The sequence below is a fragment of the Mus caroli genome, unplaced genomic scaffold (genome assembly GCF_978045245.1).
Source record: "Mus caroli unplaced genomic scaffold, Mus_caroli_1 scaffold_10, whole genome shotgun sequence".
Taxonomy (NCBI): domain Eukaryota; kingdom Metazoa; phylum Chordata; class Mammalia; order Rodentia; family Muridae; genus Mus; species Mus caroli.
This window is the reverse complement of record NW_028227265.1, coordinates 93,189,691-93,214,618: the sequence shown is the minus strand read 5'-3', so window position 1 is coordinate 93,214,618 and position 24,928 is coordinate 93,189,691. Positions and strand designations below refer to the sequence as shown.

General features: G+C 40.5%; 1 protein-coding gene across 3 annotated transcripts in view; it reads right to left on the bottom strand.

The window, feature by feature from the left end:
- Dlc1 (DLC1 Rho GTPase activating protein) overlaps positions 1-24,928 on the bottom strand; it is a 430,556-nt gene that overhangs the window by 304,446 nt on the left and 101,182 nt on the right. For all 3 annotated transcript variants that reach the window (XM_029480999.2, XM_021169372.3, XM_085844015.1), the window contains exons 3-4: positions 10,583-10,732; positions 1,775-1,906 (exon numbers count right to left, since the gene is read on the bottom strand). In XM_029480999.2, coding sequence (XP_029336859.1) covers positions 1,775-1,906; positions 10,583-10,732 — 282 coding nt within the window. The remainder of the gene's footprint in view (positions 1-1,774; positions 1,907-10,582; positions 10,733-24,928) is intronic.

Genomic DNA, 24,928 nt, shown 5'->3' with positions numbered 1-24,928 from the left:
CAAATAAGCACACATCAAACAAAACCTTTAGAGAAAATGTGAAACGAGTTAAAAATGACTATAAGTACCACCTGCTTTTAATCATACAATTTTCAGACAAATGGAAAAAGATGTGATAGGAGAGTATCCAGTCCAGAGCCAGCATCACTCTGTCCCTCAGAATTTGTCTTGTCTTGAGTTGTAGCCACATGGGCATACAAATGTGCAAGACTCTAGATTTGCACAGCTGTGAACACCCATTAAGTGGAAGACCTAATTTTAGTACATGTCAAGCCATAAATTCTATTTCAATCAAAACATAAGAAGAATAAATCCCATTAAAACTGAAACATAAGAACCTATAGTGTCCAGATAGAAAGTTTTTCATGTAGCATCTCTTTATTAAATTATAGTTTATGAATTTAAGCCACCAATGACAGTTTGACATCCCTCAGGGCTCTACAGGTACCTATATAATAGTAGGGCAAGAAAGTTTATCATCAATAAAAGAACAGCATTCTACTAGAGTCTGCCTATTAGCACTTGTTGCTATTGACAGTCGTTTTTACTGAATCCCCAAACCAATACTATGCATGTCTTTTATTCCCTGCTCACCTAGCACTGTCACATTGCTGTAGTATTTTCTTGCCTTTTACTGCTTAAATGTCTACCCTCTTTGATAAAATGGAAGCCATATAAGGCTTGGCTAACATATCGTTCCTTTGAGGTCTTTTTGGTTTTTTGTTTTTCTCAAATTTGGCATAGTGCCCCATATATGTAGATATGAGTAGATCTTTGGAACCAAACAATCTGCATATAAATGACAAGGGGCAATTTAAGTCCTGCCTATGTAAATACTAAAGCCAGGCCCATCTGCTATTTCAACAGTGTGCTTTGATTTCCCTTAAATCCTAGTGAATCTAGCATGTCTCAAACTCAGTGTATTCTTTTAGTCCGATTTTAGAACTGCCTTTATTTTAAAGACAAGAAAACAAACAGTACAAACTCACTTCTCCATGGTAAGCTAACATGGGGATTAAAAAAAACACAGCTCTGTGATTTTCACAGAGCCAGGAGAGGTTATTTTGGAACTGTGTGGACTTTAGATATTTGAAGCAGTAATTACGTCCCCATAAATGTTACCTTTTAGAGTCAAATACTGTTTTGCCTTTGCAATTCAGATTTTACTTAAAGAAAAATGTTCTTCTTCAGAATTTACTGTGCTATGTTATTCTGTGTAGAGACTCTTCTTTTCATTGGTGCAGATGCCATTGTAAAGTCATCAGGACAACAAGGACAGTAACTTACACTCCATTAAATATTAGGCTTTGAATGTTCTATGTCATTAGATGTCCACAAAATATGATGGAGCAATTTTATCCATCTGTAATCCTGCATATCATCATGTCATCCAAGACAACTTATTATCTATCTATACATTCATCTATCATCAAAGCTTAGAGATTTTTCTCATGAGTATGTGGTATGGTCATGATAACAACACCTGACAACCCATCTTCACATTTTACATTCTTGGCTCTCTAAAGTTCTGCAACAGAATTCACAGACAATATTTTCCTAATTCTGGATTCATAGCCTGCTCTAGTGAACTACTTATGTACCCACTTAAAAAAATAAGCAGCATACACTTTTAGGGAGACACTTCAGTAAATAGTATTAAATTGATACAGCTAAGACTCCAATAGTCGTCTTTACACACGAAATAGAAGGCTATCAACGCTTACCTCATGTTTGGCAACATTGACTATTGAGTCTGGGATTGTGTACAACTTACCATGGCTTTGGGTTTGGTTCCAGAATTGCTTGCTGGAGTGGATGATGGATCGGTGGACTCTGAAGACAGATTCACCTGTGTCTGATTTACTGCCATACTGTCTGTTCCGCTTTCAGATCCTGATTCCAGATCCTGTGAAAAGACAAATAAAGAACCATGAGAAAAGGCACATGAGTGCCTCCTGCATGCCCTTTTCCTCCCATCAGCAGCATTCATTTCTATGTGATCTCAGGAACTCAGTATCACATAGGTAACAAAATGCCTTCTGGACTTCCTCAGGGCCTTGTGGATGGCAAATGAAAAAAAAAATCTTTCCAGTCTTAGTTTAAGATGTGAGTAATGCTTTTCCCCTTTATAATGGCCCACTGATAGTACTGAAAATCATTTTCCATAGACCAAATGTTATAGGAGATACATAGCATGTAAATAAATATGAATAATGACACTGCTTTAAGAGATATGTGCATTTGTGCATCCGTGTGTGCATGCTTGTGTGTGTCCACACATGGATGTGTTGAAGTACATAATTGTATTCAAATTTCTTGTGCCTCGAATAACTTCAGATCACATGTTTTAAAATGTCTTTTTCATGAGAAACAAAAAACTCATATAATTCTAAAAAATATAGCTCATTTGAAGTTTAAACTGAATTAATATGAAATGGATAGAAGCAAAAAAACCCAGTTTATAAACATTAAATGTATAGCTACTAGTAGGCAATTAATTTAATTTGCGTCTTTTAAAATTATTTTTTTGTGTAATGGGCCCTCTGTATTCATTTTGTCTTCCTATTCATAATTTCATGAAGTAGTTAACATGGTAATCTTTTTATTTTTGTATCTATACCATAATAAGTATGAGGTGAAATAGTAATTTCTTTTCAATTGATTAGTCTTGTGTTTTTATTCTGCACAAAACACACTTACACAGCTTGTATCTGTTTTCAACTTGATCTTCCAGTGAGGAAGGAATTCTTATAATCACTGAAGAGACAATGACACCCAGACCCAAGGCAGATCTCTGAATTACATTCACATTCCACGGCAGAAGTGGCATTAAATCTCAGGCTCTGGCCTCAAAGCTTAAACTCCTACAATAGCTACTTTGCTGTTTTGATGAGTGCCTGAAGCACAACTAAAGAAGAAATTTCATAAGACCGTGAATATGAAGCTATGTAGAAATTTTTCTTTCTTTTTTAAAATATTTTTTATTATATCTTTTCCTCAATTACATTTCCAATGCTATCCCAAAAGTCCCCCATACCCTCCCCCCCAGTTCCCTACCCACCCATTCCCAGTTTTTTGGCCCTGGCGTTCCCTTGTACTGGGGCATATAAAGTTTGCATGTCCAATGGGCCTCTCTTTCCAGTGATGGCCGACTAGGCCATCTTTTGATACATATGCAGCTAGAGTCAAGAGCTCCGGGGTACTGGTTAGTTTATAATGTTGTTCCACCTATAGGATTGCAGATCCCTTTAGCCCCTTGGGTACTTTCTCCAGCTCCTCCATTGGGGGCCCTGTGATCCATCCACTAGCTGACTGTGAGCATCCACTTCTGTGTTTGCTAGGCCCCGGCATAGTCTCACAAGAGACAGCTATATCTGGGTCCTTTCAGCAAAATCTTGCTAGTGTATGCAATGGTGTCAGCGTTTGGAAGCTGATTATGGGATGGATCCCTGGATATGGCAGTCTCTAGATGGTTCATCCTTTCATCACAGCTCCAAACTTTGTCTCTGTAACTCCTTCCATGGGTGTTCTGTTCCCAATTCTAAGAAGGGGCATAGTGTCCATACTTCGGTCTTCATTCTTCTTGCGTTTCATGTGTTTAGCAAACTGTATCTTATATCTTGGGTATCCTAAGTTTTGGGCTAATATCCACTTATCAGTGAATACATATTGTGTGAGTTCCTTTGTGATTGTGTTACCTCACTCAGGATGATGCCCTCCAGGTCCATCCATTTGGCTAGGAATTTCATAAATTCATTCTTTTTAATAGCTGAGTAGTACTCCATTGTGTAAATGTACCACATTTTCTGTATCCATTCCTCTGTTGAGGGGCATCTGGGTTCTTTCCAGCTTCTGGCTATTATAAATAAGGCTGCTATGAACATAGTGGCGCATGTGTCCTTCTTACAGGTAGGGACATCTTCTGGATATATGCCGCCCAGGAGAGGTATTGCTGGATCCTCTGGTAGTACTATGTCCAATTTTCTAAGGAACCGCCAGACTGATTTCCAGAGTGGTTGTACAAGCTGAAATTTTTCTTTATTCTAGTGAGAAATCTGCTTTGAGAAATCTCAAGTCAACTCTTTCACGATCCCTCACTCATTTCCTCCTTCTTTAACCATCTTCAGCAAACTAAATGGTGAGAAAGACCCGAATCATCACCACACTACCCACTTTTGCTGTTGGAATGAATGGTTTTGATACCCTATAGAACTATCAGACTCTTCAGTATCATTGTGACCCTCTGCTTTCATCATGTCAGGTAGACAGAATTGTGGTTGTCCAGATAGAATGGTATAAGCCATAGAAGAGATGGTCTATAGACCATAAAACTATGGCACAAAATAGGGGGAATCTTGTGATTTGTCCTTTACATAGTTGTTCACATCACAAAATAAGTCTTGACTGTTTGTATTCACTATGGAGAAGACAATGGAGCCAGGTGATTCCTAGGGAGAATGTTAACAGTGATTCAATAGGAAAGTTAAATCAAGAATCTGGACAGAAACAGTAAAGGGCAAAATCAGGAAGAGGGGTATTGAGGTCCACAACCTGTAACTGATGAGGAGACAACGGGAGAAGAAGCAAACATCAAAAGAGTCATGAAAGTCAATGTAGAAAGCAAGGTCAAATGCTAAGAGTAATTACTCCTGGGATGTCTGGACGTAGGGGCAGGTAGGACAGAGCGGATGGAATGCAAAGTGGCCAAGAATCAATTCAGGAAGACAGACTAGGTAAAAAGAACCTAGAACTCTGGGTCAAAAAAGAGTTGAAACAGGGTGACGCTTGACCAAAGATAAAGAAAAGCTTTTGTTTTTATGTCTGATATGAAAAGAACAATGCCAGCTCTCTCTCTCTCTCTCTCTCTCTCTCTCTCTCTCTCTCTCTCTCTCTCCTCCTTCCATACTGATATACTGTATACAGTGTATTATATACAGTCTTAGGCTAAGGAAGGCATTTGAGAAGCAGGAAGACTGAAAAATACTGCCCAACAGTGCCCAAACTCCATCACAGGCACTGATTTGACATTAGCCTATATATTTCTCAAGGTTTTCTATGATATGGCTGAAGTGTCCCAAAAGATTATCAATATCTACTAGGTTATACATTCACATAAAAAGCAATTAGTGGCTCAAATTCAGAATACCTTGCTATTGAGAAGAAAAGCAATATGGTGTGATCTTGACCATCCACCAAGGAACACTAATCCAAGGGAGAAACTGACTCATCTCCCTCCTCTCTCTACTGCCTTGGGAAGATTTACAATGTGGTAGAATAAAAGCTGGCCTTTCTTAAAGATGTAAAAGTGACTCTTAAGAGCTATGTGACACTGGTCTTGGTGGCGCACGCCTTTAATCCCAGCACTTGGGAGGCAGAGGCAGGCAGATTTCTGAGTTCAAGGCCAGCCTGGTCTACAAAGTGAGTTCCAGGACAGCCAGGGCTATACAGAGAAACCTAGTCTTGAAAAACAAAACAAAACAAAACAAAAAAACAAGAAACAAAAAGAAAAAAAAAAAGAAAAAAAAAAGCCATGTGACTTTTGACAAACTTCTCGATTACTGCCTGTGTGACCTTAGTAAATGCTTCACCCTTCCTGAGGTTCAAGATGCTCATCATCAGACCAAGAGAACAAATGAAGCAAGATATGTAAAGCTTACTGTGCACTGACGACTACTGCTTTGTCCTCTCACTCCAACTCTCATCTGCCACCCATTCTAAGAGATTGTTACCATTAATTAGGACTGTCCACAGTGGGTGCTGTGAAGGACAGGGGCAGGTAGGTCAGAGTTGATGGGAAAGTGCCCAAGAATCAATTCAGGAAGACAGATTAGGTAAAACAAAACAAACAAACAAACAAAAAACAAAACAAAACATGAGAAAGTCAAGAGTTTGGGTGACAAAAAATCAGATCTTGGGGTTTCAGGAATCTATCAAGGTATGGGCAGTTTGCTAGGTTTTCTCTAAGCAGCTTTGTCCAAAGCTTTACCTCTTCTTTCTTACTTGAAATGAATGTTGTTCTTCATCATCCCAGTTTCTGCTTCTATTTATATTCTTTGTTATATAGAGAATTCATTCTAGGAATTTTGTAAGTATTCTTACATAGGGGAGGAGGGATAGGGGAGGAGTCATTGCATCATTGTGTTCTGTGTTCTTCCTGCTAAAGTTAAATAGGCAGTAGAGAGAGGTGGGGGATGACGTAGTTTTTCCCTTGGCTTAGTGCTCCTTAGTGGATGGTCAAGGTCACACCATAATCCTTTTATTTTTTTGCACAGTTATCAAAAGGAATCGAACGTGCAGATGAAAATAATGTTATCATTACATTTAAATGCCAATGAAACCAAACCAAACCAACCAAAGAAACAAACAAAACCCCAAACAACAACAACAATAACAACAAAGCAGAGAAATAGACCAAGTGTGACCTAGAAAACTGTAAAGATCAAAAGGTAGTTTTGAGGTTCAGGGGTGTGTGCTTGATCAGTGTCTGATATGAGTGTAGAGGGAAATCAAAGAGAATAAACAATGGCCAAGCACATTTTGGGTTAGATACATGTAAGCATCTGTCTCCACAAGAAGATAAGAGTTAAATAGTTAATCTTTGTGTATATCTATCTGCTTTGCATGAACCTACAGTTGAGAAATTAGACAAATTTCTTATGGTTTCAGATAGTCAGCTATAAACCTGGGATCTAGTGACTGGTAGCAGGCACTAATTGTTCAGCTACCTTGAGGCACTAACACTCTTAATATTTCTGCTGACCAATTTCGCTTTATTTCAACTCTATTGATAAACTGAAAGCCTAGAAATGGATGTTATTTTTATGGGGACAACAACTGTGATAATAATTATGGTAATATTCTGTGAGATACTGTATGAAATATTAAAGTTAGGTCTACAGTTTATGTAGAAGTATAAAACACAGATATAGACAAATGATTTAATTATCATGTGTATTAGTTCATGGTTTTGGTTTACTTTTACTGCATAAAAAAGATCCCAGTCTAGTATGTAGGGGACAGATAGTTTACTTTCTGAAATGGAGACAAAAGTATGGTGTTCGATAGAAATCTCAGCTTTGATTTCCTATTTAATACATGGGGACTGAGAAAAATTGAATGGAGCTCTAGAGAAGTGAGAGATTAAAAGCAGACAAGATTAACAACTCATTACAGAAAACTTTAAAAAAATCCATACTCTAGATTAGATGAGTATTAAAGAGGCACGCAGGACTTCATGAAAAATAAGACATTTCTGGCTTAAAGGTGCTAGAGAAAATAAATGTGAAGTTTTAACTTGATTGAAATATTGGAAACAGGATTTTTCTATGGTTTCTATACAAGAGTCTACAGCCCCCCCTTTCTGTTTGCTAGAATGAAACTATTTGCAAATAACTAGGGCATCTCTAGGGAGAGAGGGATTAGGGTTTCCTTAGAGAGTTATTTAGGTATGGCTCAGGGTAAAGAACATATTTGCAATGAATCTTTGAGGATAAGGAAAGTTATCAAGGTTACTGTCTTAGTCAGGGTTTCTATTCCTGCACAATCATCATGACCAAGAAGCAAGTTGGGGAGGAAAGGGTTTATTCAGCTTACACTTCCATACTGCTGTTCATCACCAAAGGATGCAGGACTGGAACTCAAGCAGGTCAGGAAGCAGGAGCTGATGCAGAGGCCATGGAGGGATGTTACTTACTTGGTACCAGCATAGTGGGGTATTCCTGTGACAACCTGACCATGTTTTGGGGTAGGACTGTGAAAGGACTTTGGAACTTTGGGCCAGAAGATCCATTCAGTGTTAAGAGCTCTATGGGATGCTGTGTAGGAGCTTGGAAGATAATGATGAGAACAGTGCAGAATATGGAGGACTGGCTTGTGAAATTTCAGAGGAACAATTAAAGACTCTTATTAGGGCCGTTGCTATTTTGATTGTGAAGATTCTGTGGTTCTGGTTAGCTGGGGCTGAAGAATCAGCTGTGATTAACAAGATACCAGAACTACTAAAGTGAAACCTTTGCATTACTGGCACTATTGATGCTGGTTAGCTGGAGCTAAGAAATTAGTTGTGATTAAGAAGAGACCAGCATCATTGAGGTGACATCTTCTGGGAAGTGTTTTCTGAGAGCACAAAGAGGCTGTGTTCCAGAGATAGCCAAAGTTGTACCTATTGCAGCAGCAGGACTTGGTAACGTGTAAGAGTCACCCAGGTGGTACTGGTTTTGAAGGCATGAAGGGGTCATGCAGAGCAGCTGAGAGAGGCACTGTGAGAGGCCATGGAAGGCTATTGGTGAAGGTGCAGCCTCAGTTGCAATTGATAGCCCAGGACTGAAGGGGTCAATGCAAAGGGGTTGAGGCTTGGCACCATGAAGAGAGCCTATGAGAGGCTATTGGTGAAGCCAAGTTACGGTGGAAGAAAGCAGTGTTTTGGAGATGCCAGTACCGTGAGATGACCACCAAGAACAGCAGCAGCAATGGAGTACAGGCAGCTGGAGCCTAGAAGACAAGCCGTGTGCTACAAAGGATAGGGCTGGAGAAGTGACTCAAGCCATTGGAGGAGCCCAGAAGATCATGAGTTGGATCCCAGAAATTGGATAGTTGGAGATTAATTTTTGCTTTTGATTATGACTGTGCCCTGATATATTTTCCCTCTTGTAGGAAGAAAGTATTTTAGTGGAGCCCACAGTCAAGAGACTGAATTTTAAAAGATATTGAACATTTTAAAGGGATTGAACTTTAATATACAAGACTGTGGGACTTTTAAAATTATTTAGATCTTGGGGATGAATAAGAAAGTAAGGCTCAATAGTGATGTGTTTGTGTGTCAAGTTGACAAGGGGTCAATTGTACTGGCTGGTTTTATGTGTCAACTTGACACAGGCTGGAGTTAACTCAGAGAAAGGAGCATCAGTTGGTGAAGTGTCTCCAGGAGATCCAGCTGTAAGGCATTTTCTCAATTAGTGATCAAGGGGGGGGAGAGCCCGTTGTGGGTGGTACCATCTCTGGGCTGGTATTCTTGGATTCTATAAGAGAGCAGGCTAAGCAAGCCAGGGATAGCAAGCAAGCCAGTAAGAAACATCCCTCCATGGCCTTTGCATCAGCTCCTGCTTCCTGACCTGCTTGAGTTCCAGTCCTGACATCCTTTGGTGATGAACAGCAGTATGGAAGTGTAAGCTGAATAAACCCTTTCCTCCCCAACTTGCTTCTTGGTCATGATGATTGTGCAGGAATAGAAATCCTGACTAAGACAAGTTGTACAGAAGGTGTCAAATTTACTAATGTGATTTTCTATATTTTGGATCTCATTTAAAATTTACTTAATGTGGTTTATTTACTATATTATAATACAAATCCTTGTTTAATAGAAAAGGGATGGCTTATTTACAGTTAGACTTTATATTGTATATGTTAGATCTACATGAACTAAGCCATCAAACATGAAGTTAAATATGTAAAGGGTAGAACCAATTTTAGGATTTGTCTCTTTTAAATTTTATTTTGAGTTTTAGAATACCATTGGAGCATCTGTTACATAAACGTAATGGGATAAAATTTTTATTTCTGTCTTTTTCCATTATTTTTCATGGTATATTGTAGAGTACTAACAAGTCGTCTTCATCTGAATTCTTTTTTTACAGTAAGCAAGATTAGTTCACCTGCCTATACCCATCTATCCACCCATCCAACCACCCATTTATCCACCCAACCATCCACCCACCTAACAACCCATTCATCCAGCCATTTTTCCATCTACCCATCCAACAGCCCATTCATCCTTCTATTCATCCATCCATCCATCCATCCATCCATCCACCCACCCACCCATTCATCTATCCATCCATCCACTCTCTTCCATCCATCTATCCATCTGTCAATGTGGAAATCATTAAACATGTTTTTCATGCAGTGTAAGTTTATAGAATAATATAATTCATGTCTTAGAAATAATGTCATAAGTTGAAAAACTGGAAATAAGTTAGTTCTTAAGATAGACACAGCATTTGCAATGGAGTGTATCATGTCACTGAATTATAGTAAATGCAGTAGTACAAGCCACCACTACAACAAAGAGGGCTTAATTCTCAAGAAGCAGAATTTCCTAAGCTTGTTCTATTTTCAATGCTAAGCATTTTGTAGTCATGTTTGTGTCTATGTACCCTCTGTGTGATATATAGAAATGACTGAGTGATCTCTATGGGGTTCTGTTTTATTTATTCGTGGATGACATCATCAAAGGTGTTTCACTTGTAAGAGAAACCAAGTGGAATAAAGGGATCCTATTCTAACTGGGCTTAGTCGGTACAGACATGCAGTCCTAGCTTCTTGAGCAGCTAAGGCAGGAAGATAGTTGGTTCAAGGCCAGAACGAGTTTAAGGGCAGTCTGGCCAATTTATTTAGTTTGTGCGACTCAAAGTAAAAACAGGGCTAGTGATATAGCAAAGCAGAAGATTGTTTGCCTAATGTGGGCCAGGGCTGAAGGTTCTCCCAATTTTTTTTTAAAACAAAACAAAACACTAATAATGACAGCAGAACAGATGCAGAGGGATGCTATTCCACTAGGAAGAAGAGTAAGGACCAGTAAGCTCACAGGGACATGCCGTCGCAGGTTCGTTGGGGTGCTGGATGGAGAGGAGGCAGTGCTGAGAGCATTCTCTATGTCTTGGTCTAGTTGGTCCAGTTTCATAATGAGCAGCACCATGGAGTCCAGCCGTGTCCTGTCTCGATCTTCCCTTGTTTCCTGAGGAACAGAACATACTGTTACTAAATCTGAAAGGTCATTTCTTGAAAGGAATACAACGTTCCCTGTTCTTCCTGGTGACAAAAGGACACTGAATAGTGGGCGGTCTTCTATTTGACAGGGAAGAGAAGGTCTCGTCTGGGTATCAATGGGCCTTTTATGGAGAAGATGCTAATCTAGTGCTAAGAGTGCACTTTCTATGAATATTCAATACATGAAAAAGAAGTAGAATGACTCCCAGTACTTATAGACATTTCCAACTTCCTAATTAATTATTATCGGAAGAATGTATTTATGACATTTATTATTTTAGAGTATAAATTTAATATTTGTGTGATTCTAATATTGGTGAATTTGTACTTAAGAAGACATGTGAAAGACTATTTGCACCAGAATATTTTTAATTTAGTGAAATACTGTCAAAAAAAATGAAGTTTTGGCTTGTGTGATCAGTAGTTAGCTGCAGGCAACACTTACCTATTACTGATTCTAGTTATGACACTGCCAAAAAAATTTTTTTTAAATCACTTATTCTTCCAAACACTTAAAAATAGGCCCCCATAACAATTCACACACACACACACACACACACACTCACACACCAGGGTATATTTGCAGATTCTGGACTTCTTTAATGGGAATTTAAATTCATTTTGTTACTATGGTCCATAAAGAAGAGTTTAATTGCATTAAATTATTTATTTATGAATCTAGTATATATTCATACATACATGTATACATACATACACACATGCACATAGAGCTTTTTTTTTTTTTTTTTTTTTGGTTTTTTCAAGACAGGGTTTCTCTGTATAGCCCTGGCTGTCCTGGAACTCACTTTGTAGACCAGGCCCATAGGACATGCAAACTTTATATGCCCCAGTACAGGGCCAAAAAAATTGGAATGGGTGGGTAGGGAAGTGTGTGGGGGTATGAGGGACTTTTGGGATAGCATTGGAAATGTAATTGAGGAAAATATGTAATAAAAAATATTTAAAAAAAAATACTTGCTGCTGAATCAAATCCTCGGCCTGTCATCCTCTGAGCACACATTTAGGTCCCATCATGACCTTGTTTCCCCTCCTTGAGTTGAAAAGGCCATGAGCAGTCCTTTTAAAGTTGGTTCTCATCAAACAAGTATCTCAGAGATATGGGAAGTTGGCAACTTGAGTCATATATGATGCTTCACACTCAAAGAACTAGACCTAAGTCCACTGCATCTCTCAACAAAGTGTCTTTTCAAAGAATTGTCTGTTTTACATGGTCCTTTTTTATCGTCCCTCAATATCCTAATTGGTCCTGCCTCTAACATAGCACGAGGGGTTGAGATTTCTAACACTAACTGACTTGGTTTGACCACACAGGAACTATAGAATTATGGCTAAGTCATTTTACAAGAACAACAGATACTTTAGTTACTGCTTTACGACAAAGCCTTTCTGATGCTATGTCCAAATACCATAGTAGTCAAAATAAAAAGCTCTATGTGGCGTGGTGGCACACGCATTTAATCCCAGCACTCGGGAGGCAGAGGCAGGCGGATTTCTGAGTTCGAGGCCATCTTTTGATACATATGCAGCTAGAGTCAAGAGCTCTGGGGTACTGGTTAGTTTACGATGTTGTTCCACCTATAGGATTGCAGATCCCTTTAGCTCCTTGGGTACTTTCTCTAGCTCCTCCATTGGGAGCCCTGTGATCCATCCACTAGCTGACTGTGAGCATCCACTTCTGTGTTTGCTAGGCCCCGGCATAGTCTCACAAGAGACAGCTATATCTGGGTCCTTTCAGCAAAATCTTGCTAGTGTATGCAATGGTGTCAACTTTTGGAAGCTGATTATGGGGTGGATCCCTGGATATGGCAGTCTCTAGATGGTCCATCCTTTCGTCACAGCTCCAAACTTTTTCTCTGTAACTCCTTCCATGGGTGTTTTGTTCCCAATTTTAAGGAGGGGTACAGTGTCCACACTTTGGTCTTCATTCTTCTTGAGTTTCATGCGTTTAGCAAATTGTATCTTATATCTTGGGTATCCTAAGTTTTGGGCTAATATCCACTTATCAGTGAGTACATATTGTGTGAGTTCCTTTGTGATTGTGTTACCTCACTCAGGATGATGCCCTCCAGGTCCATCCATTTGGCTAGGAATTTCATAAATTCATTCTTTTTAATAGCTGAGTAGTACTCCATTGTGTAAATGTACCACATTTTCTGTATCCATTCCTCTGTTGAGGGGCATCTGGGTTCTTTCCAGCTTCTGGCTATTATAAGTAAGGCTGCTATGAACATAGTGGAGCATGTGTCCTTCTTACCGGTTGGGACATCTTCTGGATATATGCCGCCCAGGAGAGGTATTGCTGGATCCTCTGGTAGTACTATGTCCAATTTTCTTTCTTTTTTCTTTAATTTTTAATATTTTTATTACATATTTTCCTCAATTACATTTCCAATGCTATCCCAAAAGTCCCCCATAGCGCCCCCCACTTCCCTACCCACCCATTCCCATTCTTTTGGCCCTGGCATTCCCCTATATTGGGGCATATAAAGTTTGCAAGTCCAATGGGCCTCTCTTTCCAGTGATGGCCGACTAGGCCATCTTTCCATACATATGCAGCTAGAGACAAGAGCTCCGGGGTACTGGTTAGTACATCATGTTGTTCCAACAATAGGGTTGCAGATCCCTTTAGCTCCTTGGGTACTTTCTCTAGCTTCTCCATTGGGAGCCCTGTGATACATCCAATAGCTGACTGTGAGCATCCACTCCTGTGTTTGCTAGGCCCCGGCATCGTCTCACAAGAGACAGCTATATGATTTCCAGAGTGGTTGTACAAGCTTGCAGTCCCACCAACAATGGAGGAGTGTTCCTCTTTCTCCACATCCTCGCCAGCATCTGCTGTCACCTGAACTTTTGATCTTAGCCATTCTGACTGGTGTGAGGTGGAATCTCAGGATTGTTTTGATTTTCAGCAGCAAGTATTAAATGATGAAAGTAATCAACAAAACTCTGACCTCTCCTCTCCTCTCCTCTCCTCTCCTCTCCTCTCCTCTCCTCTCCTCTCCTCTCCTCTCCTCTCCTCTCCTCTCCTCTCCTCTCCTCTCCTCTCCTCTCCTCTCCTCTCCTCTCCTCTCCTCTCCTCTCCTCTCCTCTCCTCCCCTCTCCTCCCCTCCCCTCCCCTCCCCTCCCCTCCCCTCCCCTCCCCTCCCCTCCCCTCCCCTCCCCTCCCCTCCCCTCCCCTCCCCTCCCCTCCCCTCCCCTCCCCTCTCCATTTTGTGTGTGTTTGAGTGGTGGATGTACTTGTTAATATTGGTTGTGTGTACACATGTATGAGGGTTCATGTACTCATGAGCATAGATAAGTATAGAGGTCTTTGGTCCTTTGGAGACATGTTTTTTCACTGACCCTGAACCACATCAATTTTTGTAGACAGACTGGCCAATGAATTTTAAAGGTCCATCTGTCCCTGTATTCCAGAACTGTGGTCACAAATGCTTGTTGCCAACTGTGACTTTTACATGTTCTGGGGATTCAAACCCAGGTCCCCAGGTTACTGACTGAGCGAACTTTCAAGCCCTGAGCATTTCTTTTACCCCTTTTAAATTTCTTAGAAACTCCCAAGAACAGGTGTGCAATGAGTTAACCTGATTTTGTGTTCTTTAATAGGAATCTAATTCTATAGGTTTAATTATTTAAAAGCTAAACAATGTTTTTTTTTTTTTTTGATATGAGAACAACCTTTCAGAGGTTAAAGAATTGATTTATTTTATTAAATTGGTCTAGGAATCAACTATTGATTACTTTCTTTTCTAGTTACAGTGACAATGTTGACAAGCACCATTTAGGAAAGAAAGGGTTCATTTTAGTTTTATAAACAATCATTGCAGGAAGTCAAGGCAGCAGACATCTGAAGCAGATAATCTTGTATATCTATAGTCAAGAGCAGATGGCAGTAAATTAGTGTAGACATGCCAGTGCTAAGATTGTTTTCTTTACTCTTACACAGTCCAGCGTCTTCTTCTTAGGGAATGGTGCTACCCATGGTGGATGTGACGTTGCCCTTCAATTAATTTAAGCAAAATAATTCCCTACAGATAATCCTAGAGTCTCTTCTTCGAGGTGATTCTGAGTTTTGACAAATTGATGGTTAGTAATAATCACCACTTAGCTAATATTAGATAATTTATTTGAACATTTTATTTATTAAGAATTTTATATATAATGAAATATGATAATACACCATTTCTGTCCCCAATCCCTTCATATTATACACAGCCCTTCCCTTTAACAATTTTATATCTTCCTTTTTTTTTTTTTTTTTTTTTTTTTTTTTGAGACAAGGTTTCATTATGTAGTCCTGGTTAGTCTGGAACTCAAAAACCCACCTGTGTCTGCCTACCTATGGAAGTGCTAGAATTAAATGCATATGCCTCATTATTTAATTATTTTCATTTTTTGATAATCTATTCAGTTAAACCAGTGCTACCCATATGTGCAGATATGTGTGCTAATCAAAACTAGATGATCTATCTTTAGAAATAGAGGTTTTCCTTGGCTTAAAAGATTAAAACAATGAGGCTGCTTCTTTTTCCCTAAAAGCAAGCAGATTAATGTTAAAACTAAATTGAGATTTTTGGACATCTGATAATTTCTTCAGAAAACTATGCAACACTTATGATTTGATTTATTCTCATTACCTCTTTCTTGAGAAACATTAAATGACTGACAGAAAACCATGAACTTTTTATTTTTAGTCAAGAATGAGGACATCTTGAATTTTGTAGTCAAATGGATGGAGCTAGAAATACCATCCTGAATGAGATAACTCAGACCCAAAAGGACATGCATGGTATGTACTCACTAATAAGTGGGTATTAGCCAAAAAAAAAAAAAAAAAAAAAGTACAGAATATCCAAGATACAGTCCACAGAACTCTAAAAGGTCAAAAAGCTGAAGTACCCAAGTACCTCAGTCCCACTTGGGAGAGAGAAGAAAGCAATCACAAATGGGGAGGGAGGGAGGGACCTGGGAGGGAAAGTGGACAGAGGGGAGGAAGTGGTAGGGGGAGAGGGAAACCTGATCTGATATTGGGTGAGAGAAACTGACTGAAGCCCCGAGGGCCAGCAGAAAGAATGGAAAGAGGCAACTTCAGGAAATAGGAGGTTGTGTGGACCCTCCAGAATGCACCAGAGCCCTGGGAGGTGAGAGACTCTCAGGAATGAACCAAAGATGAAATGCTTGACAATAGGGAGAGGGAAATTATAGAGTCCACCTCCAGCAGGAAGACAGGACATTAAGTGAGGGATGGGGTTGCCATCCCACAGTAACATCTCTGACCCATAATTGTTTCTGTCTGAAAGAATTACAGGGATGGTCCAGCGACAGGCCCAAAGTGGGATCCAGCTCAAGGGGAGGTCCTAAGGCTATGGAGTTCTCACAAAAAGGAATCTCTCCTGACTGTCCTCTGAAAGACCCAACAATCAGCTGAAAGAGTCAGATACAGATATTTGCACCCAACAAATGGACAGAAGCAGCTGACCACTGTTGTTGAATTAGAGAAGGCTGAAAGAAGCTGAGCAGAAGGGCGACCCTGTAGGAGGACCAGCAGTCTCAATTAATCTGGCCCCCTGACATGTCCCAAACACTGGACCACCAAACAGACAGCACACACCAGCTGATCTGAGGCCCCCTCAGCACACATTCAGAAGAGGACTTTTGGGTCTGTGTTCATTCAGAGATGATGCCCCTAACCCTCAAGAGACGGAGGCCCTAGGGAGTTTACAGGTCAGGTGGGGTGGGGGATGGGGGACATCCATGTGGAGACAGGGAGGTGGGAAGGAGGTCTGGGATGTGGAGCAGTCGGAGGGTGGATGGGGGTGGGGTGGGGAATGGAATATGGAGTGTAAAAAATAAGTGAAAAAATATAAAAATAAACACCAAAAAAATAAAAAAACCCACATACTTTCCAGTCCTCTCCAAAAGAATAACCACATCCCACAAAAAAAAAATCCACATTTGTAAAAATGAAACCTTAACCTTTATTTTTATCTAATAATGATACAGAACAAATAATGTTACACACAAAGCATTTCTTTTCACAGTGTAATTCTGCTTTTAACCTGAAATAAGGTTCTGGAAACATTATACATTTTTGCATCAAATTTGCTTACAAGTAAGCAAATTTTTTTTTTTTCAAATGGGAATTTCTTTTTTTTTATTTTTTATTTATTTATTTTTTTTATATTTTTATTACATATTTTCCTCAATTACATTTCCAATACTATCCCAAAAGTCCCCCATAGCGCCCCCCACTTCCCTACCCACCCATTCCCATTCTTTTGGCCCTGGCATTCCCCTATATTGGGGCATATAAAGTTTGCAAGTCCAATGGGCCTCTCTTTCCAGTGATGGCCGACTAGGCCATCTTTCGATACATATGCAGCTAGAGACAAGAGCTCCAGGGTTCTGGTTAGTACATCATGTTGTTCCAACAATAGGGTTGCAGATCCCTTTAGCTCCTTGGGTACTTTCTCTAGCTTCTCCATTGGGAGCCCTGTGATACATCCAATAGCTGACTGTGAACATCCACTCCTGTGTTTGCTAGGCCCCGGCATCGTCTCACAAGAGACAGCTATATTTGGGTCCTTTCAGCAAAATCTTGCTAGTGTATGCAATGGTGTCAGCGTTTAGAAGCTGATTATGGGACAGATCCCTGGATACAGCAGTCTCTAAATGGTCCATCCTTTCATCACAGCTACGAACTTTGTCTCTGTAACTCCTTCCCTGGGTGTTTTGTTCCCAATTCTAAGAAGGTGCACAGTGTCCACACTTTGGTCTTCATTCTTCTTGAGTTTCATGTGTTTAGCAAATTGTATCTTATATCTTGGGTATCCTAAGTTTTGGGCTAATATCCACTTATCAATGAATACATATTGTGTGAGTTCTTTTGTGATTGTGTTACTTCACTCAAGATGATGCCCTCCAGGTCCATCCATTTGGCTAGGAATTTCATAAATTCATTCTTTTTAATAGCTGAGTAGTACTCCATTGTGTAAATGTACCATAATTTCTGTATCCATTCCTCTGTTGAGGGACATCTGGGTTCTTTCCAGCTTCTGGCTATTATAAATAGGGCTGCTATGAACATAGTGGAGCATGTGTCCTTTTTACCGGTTGGGACATCTTCTGGATATATGCCCAGGAGAGGTATTGCTGGATCCTCCGGGAGTACTATGTCCAATTTTCTGAGGAACCGCCAGACTGATTTCCAGAGTGGTTGTACAAGCTTGCAATCCCACCAACAATGGAGGAGTGTTCCTCTTTCTCCACATCCTCGCCAGCATCTGCTGTCACCTGAATTTTTGATCTTAGCCATTCTGACTGGTGTGAGGTGGAATCTCAGGGTTGTTTTGATTTGCATTTCCCTGATGATTAAGGATGTTGAACATTTTTTCAGGTGCTTCTCTGCCATTCGGTATTCCTCAGGTGAGAATTCTTTGTTCAGTTCTGAGCCCCATTTTTTAATGGGGTTATTTGACTTTCTGGAGTCCACCTTCTTGAGTTCTTTATATATATTGGATATTAGTCCCTTATCTGATTTAGGATAGGTGAAGATCCTTTCCCAATCTGTTGGTGGTTTTTTTGTCTTATTGATGGTGTCTTTAGCCTTGCAGAAGCTTTGTAGTTTCATGAGGTCCCACTTGTCAATTCTCGATCTTACAGCACAAGCCATTCCTGTTCTATTCAGGAATTTTTCCCCTGTGCCCATATCTTCAAGGCTTTTCCCCACTTTCTCCTCTATAAGTTTCAGTGTCTCTGGTTTTATGTGAAGTTCCTTGATCCACTTAGACTTGACCTTAGTACAAGGAGATAGGAATGGATCGATTCGCATTCTTCTACATGTTAACAACCAGTTGTGCCAGCACCATTTGTTGAAAATGCTGTCTTTCTTCCACTGGATGTTTTTAGCTCCCTTGTTGAAGATCAAGTGACCATAGGTGTGTGGGTTCATTTCTGGGTCTTCAATTCTATTCCATTGGTCTATTTGTCTGTCACTATACCAGTACCATGCAGTTTTTATCACAATTGCTCTGTAGTAGAGCTTTAGGTCCGGCATGGTGATTCCACCAGAGGTTCTTTTATCCTTGAGAAGAGTTTTTGCTATCCTAGGTTTTTTTGTTATTCCAGATGAATTTGCAGATTGCACTTTCTAATTCGTTGAAGAATTGAGTTGGAATTTTGATGGGGATTGCATTGAATCTGTAGATTGCTTTTGGCAAGATAGCCATTTTTACAATGTTGATCCTGCCAATCCATGAGCATGGGAGATCTTTCCATCTTCTGAGATCTTCTATAATTTCTTTCTTCAGAGACTTGAAGTTTTTATTATACAGATCTTTCACTTCCTTAGTTAGAGTCACGCCAAGATATTTTATATTATTTATGACTATTGAGAAGGGTGTTGTTTCCCTAATTTCTTTCTCAGCCTGTTTATTCTTTGTGTAGAGAAAGGCCATTGATTTGTTTGATTAATTTTATATCCAGCTACTTCACCGAAGCTGTTTATCAGGCTTAGGAGTTCTCTGGTGGAATTTTTAGGGTCACTTATATATACTATCATATCATCTGCAAAGAGTGATATTTTGACTTCATCTTTTCCAATTTGTATCCCTTTGATCTCCTTTTGTTGTCGAATTGCTCTGGCTAGGACTTCAAGTACAATGTTGAATAGGTATGGAGAAAGTGGACAGCCTTGTCTAGTCCCTGATTTTAGAGGGATTGCTTCAAGCTTCTCACCATTTACTTTGATGTTGGCTACTGGTTTGCTGTAGATTGCTTTTATCATGTTTAGGTATGGGCCTTGAATTCCTGATCTTTCCAAGACTTTTATCATGAATGGGTGTTGGATCTTGTCAAATGCTTTTTCCGCATCTAAGGAGATGACCATGTGGTTTTTGTCTTTGAGTTTGTTTATATACTGGATTACGTTGATGGATTTCTGTATATTGAACCATCCCTGCATCCCTGGGATGAAACCTACTTGGTCAGGATGGATGATTGTTTTGATGTGTTCTTGGATTCGGTTAGCAAGAACTTTATTGAGGATTTTTGCATCAATATTCATAAGGGATATTGGTCTGAAGTTTTCTATCTTTGTTGGGTCTTTTTGTGGTTTAGGTATCAGAGTAATTGTGGCTTCATAGAATGAGTTGGGTAGAGTACCTTCTGTTTCTATTTTGTGGAATAGTTTGTGAAGAACTGGGATTAGATCTTCTTTGAAGGTCTGATAGAACTCTGCACTAAACCCATCTGGTCCTGGGCTTTTTTTAGTTGGGAGACTATTAATGACTGCTTCTATTTCTTTGGGGGATATAGGGCTGTTTAGATCATTAACCTGATCTTGATTCAACTTTGGTACCTGGTATCTGTCTAGGAACTTCTCCATTTCATCCAGGTTCTCCAGTTTTGTTGAGTATAGCCTTTGGTAGAAGGATCTGATGGTGTTTTGGATGTCTTCAGGATCTGTTGTTATGTCTCCTTTTTCATTTCTGATTTTGTTAATTAGGATGCTTTCCCTGTGCCCTCTAGTGAGTCTGGCTAAGGGTTTATCTATCTTGTTGATTTTCTCAAAGAACCAGCTCCTTGATTGGTTGATTCTTTGAATAGTTTTTCTTGTTTCCACTTGGTTGATTTCACCCCTGAGTTTGATTATTTCCTGCCGTCTACTCCTCTTGGGTGAATTTGCTTCCTTTTGTTCTAGTGCTTTTAGGTGTGTTGTCAAGCTGCTAATGTGTGCTCTCTCTAGTTTCCTTTTGGAGGCACTCAGAGCTATGAGTTTTCCTCTTAGAAATGCTTTCATTGCGTCCCATAAGTTTGGGTATGTTGTGGCTTCATTTTCATTGAACTCTAAAAAGTCCTTAATTTCTTTCTTTATTCCTTCCTTGACCAAGGTATCATTGAGAAGAGTGTTGTTCAGTTTCCACGTGAAGGTTGGCTTTCTATTATTTATTTTGTTATTGAAGATCAGCCTTAGGCCATGGTGATCTGATAGGATGCATGGGACAATTTCAATATTTTTATATCTGTTGAGGCCTGCTTTGTGACCAATTATGTGGTCAATTTTGGAGAAGGTACCATGAGGTGCTGAGAAGAAGGTATATCCTTTTGTTTTAGGATAGAATGTTCTGTAGATATCTGCCAGATCCATTTGATTCATAATTTCTCTTAGTTTCACTGTGTCCCTGTTTAGTTTCTGTTTCCATGATCTGTCCATTGGTGAAAGTGGTGTGTTGAAGTCTCCCACTATTATTGTATGAGGTGCAATGTGTGCTTTGAGCTTTACTAAAGTTTCTTTAATGAATGTGGCTGCCTTTGTATTTGGAGCATAGATATTCAGGATTGATAGTTCCTCTTGGAGGATTTTACCTTTGATGAGTATGAAGTGTCCCTCCCTGTCTTTTTTAATGACTTTGGGTTGGAAGTCAATCTTATCAGATATTAGAATGGCTACTCCAGCTTGTTTCTTCATGCCATTTGCTTGGAAAATTGTTTTCCAGCCTTTCATTCTGAGGTAGTGTCTATCCTTTTCTCTGAGATGAGTTTCCTGTAAGCAGCAAAATGTTGGGTCTTGTTTGTGTAGCCAGTTTGTTAGTCTATGTCTTTTTATCGGGGAGTTGAGTCCATTGATATTAAGAGATATTAAGGAAAAGTAATTGTTGTTTCCTGTTATTTTTGTTGTTAAAGTTGGCATTTTGTTCTTGTGGCTGTCTTCTTTTAGGTTTGTTGAGGGATTACCTTCTTGTTGTTTCTAGGGCGTGGTTCCTGTCCTTGTATTGGTTTTTTTCTGTTATTATCCTTTGAAGGGCTGGATTCGTGGAGAGATAATGTGTGAATTTGGTTTTGTCGTGGAATACTTTGGTTTCTCCATCTATGTTAATTGAGAGTTTGGCTGGGTATAGTAGCCTGGGCTGGAATTTGTGTTCTTTTAGTGTCTGTATAACATCCGTCCAGGATCTTCTGGCTTTCATAGTCTCTGGTGAAAAATCTGGTGTAATTCTGATAGGCCTGCCTTTATATGTTACTTGGCCTTTTTCTCTTACTGCTTTTAGTATTCTATCTTTATTTAGAGCATTTGTTGCTCTGATTATTATGTGTCGGGAGGTATTTCTTTTCTGGTCCAGTCTATTTGGAGTTCTGTAGGCTTCTTGTATGTTCATGGGCATCTCTTTCTTTAGATTTGGGAAGTTTTCTTCTATAATTTTGTTGAAGATGTTTGCTGGTCCTTTGAGTTGAAAATCTTCATTCTCATCCACTCCTATTATCCGTAGGTTTGGTCTTCTCATTGCGTCCTGTATTTCTTGGATGTTTTGAGTTAGGATCTTTTTGCATTTTACATTTTCCTTGATTGTTGTGCCGATGTTCTCTATGGAATCTTCTGCACCTGAGATTCTCTCTTCCATCTCTTGTATTCTGTTGCTGATGCTCGTATCTATGGTTCCAGATTTCTTTCCTAGGGTTTCTATCTCCAGTGTTGCCTCATTTTGGGTTTTCTTTATTGTGTCTACTTCCCTTTTTAGGTCTAGTATGGTTTTGTTCATTTCCATCATCTGTTTGGATGTGTTTTCCTGTTTTTCTGTAAGGACTTCTACCTGTTTGATTATGTTATCGTGTTTTTCTTTAAGGATTTGTAACTCTTTAGCAGTGTTCTCCTGCAATTCTTTAAGGGATTTTTGTGCTTTCTCTTTATTGTCTTCTGCCTGTTTAGCAGTGTTCTCCTGCATTTCTTTAAGTGTGTTATTAAAGTCCTTCTTGAAGTTCTCTATCATCATCAGGAGATATGCTTTTAAATCCGTGTCTAGCTTTTCCGGTGTGTTGGGGTGCCCTGGACTGGGCGAAGTGGGGGTGCTGGGTTCTGATGATGGTGAGTGGTCTTGGTTTCTGTTAGTAAGATTATTGCGTTTACCTTTCGCCATCTGGTAATCTCTGGGGTTAGTTGTTATCGTTGTCACTGTTTAAAGATTGGAGCAGAAGCTGTGTTCCACTCACCAGCAGTCTCTAAATCCTGCGGCGGGGGTCGTGGGTAGCTGATGGTACCCCGGTGCTGGTCCAGCCGGAAGAGGCCTGTGGTCCTACACAGGCCGTTTTTCTGCTTCCCTAACTAATGCAGTCTCTGGTCCCGCGTGCAATTGGATTGGAGCAGAAGCTGTGTTCCACTCTCCAGAAGTCTTAAGATCCTGTGGTGGGTGTTGTGGGTAGCTGGTGAGTGTCAGCCGACCCTGCGCCCCAGTTGCCCTGGTGCTTTTCTGACTGGAAGAGGGTTGTGGCTCTATGTAGGCCGGATTTCTCTCTCCCCAACCAGAGCAGTCTCAGGTCCCGCGTGATTGGACTGGAACAGAAGCTGTGTTCCACTCACCAGCAGTCCCAAAATCCTGCGGCGGGGGTCGTGGGTAGCTGGCGGGTGTCAGGCAACCCTGCGCTTCCGCTACCCCGGCGCTGATCCGGCCGGATGAGGCCTGTGGCCCTACTCAGGCCGGTTTCTGCTTCCCTAACTAATGCAGTCTCAGGTCCCGCGCAATTGGATTGGAGCAGAAGCTGTGTTCCACTCACCAGCAGTCCCAAAATTCTGCGGCGGGGGTCGTGGGTAGCTGGCGGGTGTCAGGCAACCCTGCGCTCCAGCTACCCCGGCGCTGATCCAGCCGGATGAGGCCTGTGGTCCTACTCAGACCGGTTTCTGCTTCCCTAACTAATGCAGTCTCAGGTCCCGCGCAATTGGATTCGAGCAGAAGCTGTGTTCCACTCACCAGCAGTCCCAAAATCCTGTGGCGGGGGGTCGTGGGTAGCTGGAGGGTGTCAGGCAACCCTGCGCTCCTGCTACCCCGGCGCTGATCCGGCCGGATGTGGCCTGTGGCCCTACTCAGGCCGGTTTCTGCTTCCCTAACTAATGCAGTCTCAGGTCCCGCGCAATTGGATTGGAGCTGAAGCTGTGTTCCACTCACCAGCAGTCCCAAAATCCTGCTGATCTGGCCGGATCTTTTTTTTTTTTTTTTTTTTTTAAAGATTTATTTATTTATTATATGTAAGTACATTGTAGCTGTCTTCAGACACTCCAGAAGAGGGCGCCAGATCTTTTTTACAGATGGTTGTGAGCCACCATGTGGTTGCTGGGATTTGAACTCCGGACCTTCAGAAGAGCAGTCGGGTGCTCTTACCCACTGAGCCATCTCACCAGTCCCGAGAACAATCTTAGTATAGAGTCATCCAGCCCCTCACTTACTATCCCAATGTCTTTTTGTTTGTTTTTTGTTTTTTTGTTGTTTTTTAAAATTAGGTCTTTTCTTCATTTACATTTCAAATGCTATCCCAAAAGTCCTCCACCCCCCCCCACCCCCACCTACCCACTCACACTTCTTGGCCCTGGCATTCCCCTGTCCCAAGGCATATAAAGTTTGCAAGACCAATGGGCCTCTCTTTCCAGTGATGGCCGACTAGGCTATCTTTTGATACATATGCAGCTAGAGACAGGAGCTCCGGGGGTACTGGTTAGTTCATATTGTTGTTCCACCTATAGGGTTGCAGATCCCTTTAGCTCCTTGAGTACTTTCTCTAGCTCCTCCATTGGGAGCCCTGTGATCCATCCAATAGCTGACTGTGAGCATCCACTTCTGTGTTTGCCAGGCCCCGGCATAGTCTCACAAGAGACAGCTATATCAGGGTCCTTTCAGCAAAATCTTGCTGGTTATGCAATGGTGTCAGTTTTTAAAATAATTTCCTTCTATTTTGAACCATAGATACATTTCAGAAGGTGAATGTTTATACATCTCTGTGTCTACATGTAGCTTTCCTTGGCTGTCACTCACATCGCAGTTTATCATAGCCTCAAGGACAAAGATTCAAGCTTTCTACCTAGCAGAAATGGAATAAACACCACAGAAGCAACACATTTTCAGGAAAAGTAGTGAGTTCAATACAGCCATGAAATAATAACACACAGGCCTTGAATAATAGAAGCTGATATTTTTCCAGCTACTAAGTTAATGTTGGATGCAGCAATACATCTGCAGCTACCCTGGACCCATTGGTGTTGGTCTCAAAAGCAGTTTGTCTTTGAATTAACTGGACATAGAGACTATACTCTTAAAAATATTTTTGTATCCATTGGCTGAGCATCAAATTATATTAGTGATCTGCTAGAGGGTGAAGTGAAACA